Source organism: Trichechus manatus, unplaced genomic scaffold (assembly GCF_000243295.1).
Source record: "Trichechus manatus latirostris isolate Lorelei unplaced genomic scaffold, TriManLat1.0 scaffold00007, whole genome shotgun sequence".
NCBI classification, from domain to species: domain Eukaryota; kingdom Metazoa; phylum Chordata; class Mammalia; order Sirenia; family Trichechidae; genus Trichechus; species Trichechus manatus.
The window spans coordinates 13,630,788-13,638,378 of NW_004443943.1; the positions used below are offsets into that span (position 1 = coordinate 13,630,788).

The window sequence follows — 7,591 nt, forward strand, 5'->3', positions numbered from 1 at the left end:
GTAAGTGGAAGGCACAGGCTCAATTAGGTGTTGTCATAATGAGAGTTGTGGATAAAGATTTGGCCCTAAGATTTATTTGAAAGAAATTATTCCAAACACATCATATTATTCTATATTTCTTAACACCAAAATCAAGGAGAGAAACTAGCCTCTTCTACTTCTCATTGCATTAAAGAGCTTTCATGTCAGGAAACATTTTAAAAACTAAATCTTCTGCTACTTACTTCATAAAGTTCCAGTGACCTCTCCAGTTAAAATTCTTCCAAGGTAAAGTTAGGGGGTAAGGAAAATCAGTCACTGAAAACCCTATGGATCACAATGGTCCAATCTCACTGCGCCTGAGGTTGCCATAAGTCAGAGGCCAACTTGATGGCAGCTAACAACAGTAACAAAAGGAATGTTATGGGCGTCTAATGGAAAGGTAGAGAAAATAAGACAGGAATAAGATGTATTTATAAGCAAGGTTGGTTCCTATGCTACTAGAGAAGATTCATAAGGTGATCTTGCCTCCAGAGAATACTGATCTTATTTTTTGGGGTGGGGGAGAAGCGTGCAAAGGAGACAGGTATAGCTTCTCCTGCTCTACTGTTATGGATTATTCTGTAGGAATTAAAAGAAAGAAGGAAAAAAGAAAAAATGTCATTTGAAATTTAGCTATCTAACAGAGGGGGAAAAGCATATAAAAGCTTCTGGATCTGTGTCAAGGGAACAAGTGATATTTTAAAAGTTTGGCAGGAAACCAGTGAACACACACCCCCTCACAAAACTTAACTGCTTCCAACACACTAACTAGACCACATATTTCCTCAGCTGGGAGGCAATGGCAGGACTTGGAACTTCTGAGAAGGGTATGGCTGCCTAGCCGTACTGCTTAGTAATACTCCCAGATGTGGGTGAAGGGACTTGACTACGTTCTGTAGAAATCTTCACCTTCGGCTTTAATCAAAGAACCCCTGGGCAAGATGAGAAACAAACAAAAAGAGAAATTACAGTGAGGAATGGTTTACCTTCGGAGAACAGTTGAAATGCATACCGGGTACTGGGAGTGTAGTTACATACATTGTAATACACCGATACAGGTACAGCGTGCCAACTATGCAGAAAAATCTTCTGCTAATAATAGACCTAGAAAAAGGGAAAAACAGGGCAGAGTCTCAGTCAAGAAATTCTGCAGGCTCATTTACTTTTTCAGTGACCCAACAAAACAAACCAAAAAACCACTAGCGAACTTGAAACCAGCATGTTATTACTATGCTAGTAGCAGATTAAGACGAAGATTTTGAGAATGTTTTGGTGTTTCTAAAAAATATTAATAGGCCAAAAGAGTTTAAAATACTCTATATTCTCATTAATTAGGTTTGTTGAGGTCTTAAACTTGGGGTGACATTCAACTGATGTACAAGCAGGGCCCGTTCTGACTGGTCAGAGCCCACTCAGTACCTGTGGTTAAACATGTAGAGAGGAAAAAAAATGGAAGACCCGAGTGTCTTTTCTGTCATAACAGGAAAGATATTAGAATGACATTACAATAAGAATTCAAAACATCTGCCATTTAATGAGTCAAGATACTAAATATTTTTACTCATACATCTAGAAAAAAACAAAAACTGATTCTGTTAGCTGTTCTCTGAGGCAGCATGGTGTGAAGAAAATAGCCTGTCTGAGAGACAGCATCTACCCCTCCCCACTTACTAATACTGTGGCCTCAGGGTAGGCTGTTGACTTTTCTGAGTCTTAGTCCCTTCATCTGTAAAATAGGCTTAACGTGGGAAATAATGAAAAATCCCTGCCACACAGTAGGCACAAATGGTAGCTATCAAATGTATAGGTTATGTTGATGAATAACAAAATCAACGAGAATTAGAAGTAGAAATCTTTTAAAGCCAATTAGTGATTCCAACGAAATTATTAGATATATGTATATAAACATGTATATTGAGTTCGATAACTTCTAATATCAAATTCCATGTAAGTTTGTACAGCATAGCCTAATTAAAGCAAAGCTGTATCTCTGGACAAGAACTTTTCCTCTCGACCTCTCTACTGTTCTACCACAGGCCAGAATCCCAGTCTTGTGCGGCCCCTCTTCCTCAGTCTTAGGGAGTTCAAGTTTTTCTTGACCCGGGACAATCCAAGTTAAATAAACAAGGAAAATTTAGAAACAGTTGATGGGTTTTCCTCTTACAATATTTAACATTTAATCTTTCTATAACTGTACAGCGTAACTTTACTTTTATGCAGAGCGAGCATTTGTATTGATGGTGTGGCAGTCAGGACAATTTGTCTCATCTGTATTTTTTGTTTTAATAAGAACATAATGATATGTCACTTGTGTAATTAAAAATTAATTTTAAAATATAGCCCATGAAATTATATTACCATTTCATTCACAACTGCAGTCTATATAGGTTACTTAGGTTGTATAGGTGTTTTATCTCCTTACCTATAGTTCAGATACTAGGTCAGAATTGCTTACCATAGTGGCTGTCTTTATTTATTTTCTCTTAGTGAAGCTGTGTATACCACCTCCAAAGACAAGAATTTATTTAGCATAAAGCTGTCTTGGAAAGGTTTACATATAATGAAAAGCACGATGCAATTAAACAATATAAAGGAAATAGCAAAGAATAATATTAACCTACAAAGTCTTTACTAAGAAAACTCAAAAGAAACACTGAAATCATTTTTACACTGTAAGGTATAATGGTCATTTTTCTTAAAAAGAAAATGTCCTCCTTATCCATCCTGCTCTAACATATTTATTTGCAATTTCACTTTATACAAGAAAAACTTAGGACAGAAAACTATCAAATTTAGATCTGTTGAACAATTTGGAAGCAGAAAAACAAATAAAATGACTGCTTCGATTGCTCAATTTTGGTAAAACTTACTATCTTAAAATCATTTTGTCTGATTGTTTCATGGTACCCAAACACACACACACACACACACACACACACACACACACACACACACACACACACACACTCAGGTGTGTACACATACACCAGTAACTATTTCCATGTCTCAAAGTTCAGTCACATGTGAGTAGCAATGAAAGGATTTCAGAATTATCTGAGAATGAAGTGTATGAAAAATGATAAAGGATGAGAAAAGATAAACTCTTCTACAAAAAAATACTTTAAAAGTCACAAATATTGAAAATTCCATCACACTGACTGATTTGACTGGAAGTAAGAAAGTCAAATGGCTTTATCAACATGGATTTGTCAAGGTGACAAGTTGGAAGTGGATGTTTAAAAGAATTTTCTGCTCTTAGGCATTTACTTAATCTTTCTAAAATTAAGCTTAGAATATCTTCAATGTATAATGTTAAACAAGGATATCCTACTGCAAACTTTAAAAAAAAAAAAAAAAGGCAGGGTATAAAAGTGTTTCAAAGAGTTGTAGGCACTTTTAGGTATTTATGTCCTTAAAGAATTTCACATAAGAATACTTATTTACTTAAAGGTTTAAAACTTCAAGACTTATAAAAAATAAAAAGTTTAAAGTGGTTAAAAGTGTAATGAAGCCAGAAAAAAGTCAAAGAAGAAATGTCAGTGAGATAGCATCAACTGCTAGTGGTTAAGTGAATGTCAAGAACAAGATACACATTACAATTCACAAAACAGCGATGGTATTCTCATGTGGGACACACTTCCCCTTTCATGTTAGAAAGAAGCCTGTTCCCATCTGCTCACACTTTTCAGTGACTATCATCTCACAGTAACTTGTATTTGGTCATGGTTATCTACTATTCTTCCAAGAATTTGAGTAACAGAGTTGTAAACACTTTTTCCAAGAAAAAAGAAAAACGTGCTTGTAAAATTTGATTGTAAGGAAATATAAATAAATGGCATTCAGCACTCCTCTAAACGTGACCCCAAGCCACCTCTTTAGTCTCATCTGTAGATACAAATTCTACCGTCCTGGGCAAAAGGAGTCAGACATCGTTTCCTAAACACAACCTCACTTTCTTGCCTTTGCTTGCAAATTTCTTTCCAAGGCGTGGCCTCCCCATTATACTGTCTGCTATAATCCTCTCCATCCATCTCGAGTACTACCTCAATGTGAAGCCTTCCAGATGCCCCCACTGTACAGAACCACTTCATCCTCTAAATTGTTTCAGAACTTTATCTCTGTTTTATGGTATTTTTAACAGTGAAGCTTACATCATGATTATCAGTGGAGGGTCTCATCCCTTCTATTAGAAGGTGCTCTTAAGGAGAGTTGTGCCTTACTTAGCTTTTGATCCCAATAGATTACTATGGTACCTGTAATACTGGCTGAAGTCCCAGTTCTGTAGAGCTTTACTTCTTACTCCTGTAGAGAGTCTTTTCCTATTTATTTCCATTAAATGCTTGTCTTTTAACCCCTTTCATGTATCTGCAGAATTAATATGCCCTGGTGCTTACCAATTCTTTAGTCTGCATCCTTTTTGAGCTCATCTTTTTAATTTCAAACACTTGCTAATATTGATTTATTCATCCAGCTACGACTGCAAGTCCCACTGGGGACTATCAGTTCTGCCATGGTTCCACTTTCCCTCCCCTTCCCTCCTCCTCATTGCCCTGTATGGACCTCCCACCCATCACAGCCTCAGCATTCTCAATTGTACCAGATGGCAGAACATGAAAACTGACGGCTTCATTCTGTACTGTTGGAGAGAAAATTCTAAGGAAAGGTTAGAAAAACAAAGATAAGGAAAAGAAAAAATGCTGTAGAACAAACAAACAAACAAAAAATAAAAACAAATGCTGTTCTGGGAGATTTATAACTCACTATTTACTGGATTGTGGGGGACTCACACTGGGTGGATGGCAGAGACACACCTCTGCATCCAGTCCAGAAATGTGTCTGTACATGCATGGTGCCTTTTAAAATCCAACTCAAAGAGATTTTACATCTTTGATATTACTTTAACCACATTCCTGTTTAGCCTGGGTTATTACTCTATTTTACAGAAGGAGAAACTAAAATGTAGACGTCAAGTACAAGCCTGGGGCCACAGAGTCAGTCAATGAGAGCCACAACAAGACTTTCAATCAGCTCCTCTTTTCACTAATAATATTGCCAACTAAAAAAAAAAAAAGGTAGTGGTTGATTTTTTTTCCCCCTAAACTCTATAAAAAAATTGCAATATGACAGTTGATTACATTCAAGAAATGATCCATGCTGGTTTAGGTGATTTGCAAAGAACAAATCATATTATAAAAGTTGTCCCCCCTTTCCCTGCCTTTTATTAAAATACTCAGGAGTACAAACGATTAAGCGTTTAGATACTAACTGAAAGGTTGGTGGTTCAAATCCACCCAAGGTGCCTTGAAAGAAAGGCCTGATGATCTACTTCTGAAAGGTCACAGCCATGAAAACCCTATGGAGCCCAGTTCTACTCTGACACACACAAGCTCGACCTGATGGCAACTGGTTTGGTTTTTTGGTTTTATATACCCTCCATAGGGTCAGGAAAAAATGTTACCTGGTAGAATATGAAAGCAACCTGAATACGATCTACTTAAGACGATTATGAAGAATTAAAATCAAGTTGCTGTGAGTCAGAATGGACTTCAATGGCAACAGGTTCGGCTTTCGTTTTATCCTCTAGTAACATCTACATACAACTGTACCAAACAAGCTACATTTCTTTTTTGTTATTTTCTTTTAGACTATTAACAAAAATAATATACACGTATGTATATACACGTGTGTGTATGTGTGTGCATGCATAAAATAGTCAGATCTTTCCTTATTCCTTCCTTTCATCAAAACTTACCCACCTTGAAGCACATTCTCAGGGGCTTTTTCAGTCACAGCTAGCGAAATTGAGCAATTAATGTTTGTTCTTGAGTTAATGGATTACCCTTAAAGGGTAATTTCATTTTAACAGGGGCTGTCTAAAAACACAGTAACAACATACATCACCAGCAATGGCTAACATTTATTCTGTCCTAGGCACAGTGTCTAGCACTGTGCAACACAATAAATACTAGCTGCTGCTATTATTTGTTTATTTATTCATGTAATATATTTGTGGTAAGCATTATTCTAGGCACTGAGGATACAAGAGTGAACACAATGAAGAACAAGTCTGCCTCGTGGTGCTTATATTCTGGCAGTGGAGGCAGACAATAAACAAGATGAATCAGTAAAACGTAGAAACATGTTAGGTAAGTGCTAAAGGGTAAAAATTAAGCGAGAGTATCACTCGGGGAAGGGAGGCTGCAATTCAGGGATAAGTTGGTCAGCGAAGGCCTCCCTGTGTATGAGGGCGTGAGTCAATGAGGACACTGAGGGAGAAGATTCCAAACAGAGCCTAGTGTGGGTGGCTGCCTACTGACCAGCGGGGGCTCAGGGAGCTACATCAGTGTGCATGAGATGAGGTCCAGGAGGAAACTGTGCTTGGTCTGGCAGGACTTCCTAAATCATTGGGAAAACTCTGGCTTTATCACAATATGAGGTATGAGAAGAATGACGTATGTTGAGGGAGGGTTGCTCTGCCTGCTTAGTCGAGTAATGGCTTAAGGGAGGCAAGAAGGAAAACAGGGAGACCAGCAGCAGGCTCCTGCAGTAACCCAGGTATGAGATGAAAGTGGTTAGACCTGTGGCAGCAACAGAAGTGGTGAGAAGTGGCTGGCTTTACAGACAAATTAGATGTGATGTAGAAGGGTATATCAAGAGCAAAACCAAGATGTTTGGCCTGAGCACAGGGAAGGACAGAGCTGCCAATTACTGAGATGGGTGGGGGTGGTGGGGGTGGTGATGGTGGTGGGAATAGCTTAAGTTTGGAAATCAGGAGAATGCCAAATCCTCTGTCAAGGCCATTATGCTTATCATCTCATTTAATTCTCACAACTGCATTGAGATAAACGCTATTATTACTCCCATTTTGTAGGTAGGGAAAAATTTTACAGCTGTTAAGTAACTTGACCAAAGTCCATCAGCTAGTAAGCAGCTGTAGAGTCTAAACCAAGGATGATCTTCCAGTATGAGGCTGATACCCATAACGGAATGCTTAATAACCAACTGTCACGATACCGACAGGTTGGTGGGCGACAGATGTGATGACTTCCAAGTCAGATCAGGACTAATTAGACACATCCATAATGGCTTGTCAAGAGAGGAAGGAAAAAGAAGTAACCTGTGGGCATGCTATAAAATACAAGGCAAACGATGGTATCATTAAAAAACACAAAAACACAAGCACAAATACTGGGATTACACAGAAAAATATCAAAAGGGATATGAACCCAAATGTTAGCATTATTTATCTCTGGTGAGATAAGTAACTTTTAAAAAATTTTTATCTTCTAATTGCAGCCCTGGTGGCGCAGTGGTTAAGAGCTTGGCTGCTAACCAAAGGGTTGGCAGTTCAAATCCATCAGCTGCTCCTTGGATACCCTATGGGGCAGTTCTACTCTGTCCTATAGGGTCGCTATGGGTCGGAAATCAACTCAATGACAACGGGGATCTTCTAAACTGCCTGTAAGCAAGATGTATTACTTAGAAAATTTTCTTTTATGTTAAAGATAAATGAAATTAATCCATGAAAACTGTAATTTCTTGTCTATTTTTTTTTTTTTTTTTTTTTTTT

At 37.8% G+C, this 7,591-nt stretch overlaps 1 protein-coding gene across 19 annotated transcripts in view; it reads right to left on the minus strand.

Annotated features, from left to right (window-relative positions):
- The window catches only part of SGMS1 (sphingomyelin synthase 1), a 323,258-nt gene that overhangs the window by 19,828 nt on the left and 295,839 nt on the right, over window positions 1–7,591 (minus strand). For all 19 annotated transcript variants that reach the window (XM_023739618.1, XM_023739632.1, XM_023739610.1 and 16 more), the window contains one exon: window positions 1,008–1,125. In XM_023739618.1, coding sequence (XP_023595386.1) covers window positions 1,008–1,125 — 118 coding nt within the window. The remainder of the gene's footprint in view (window positions 1–1,007; window positions 1,126–7,591) is intronic.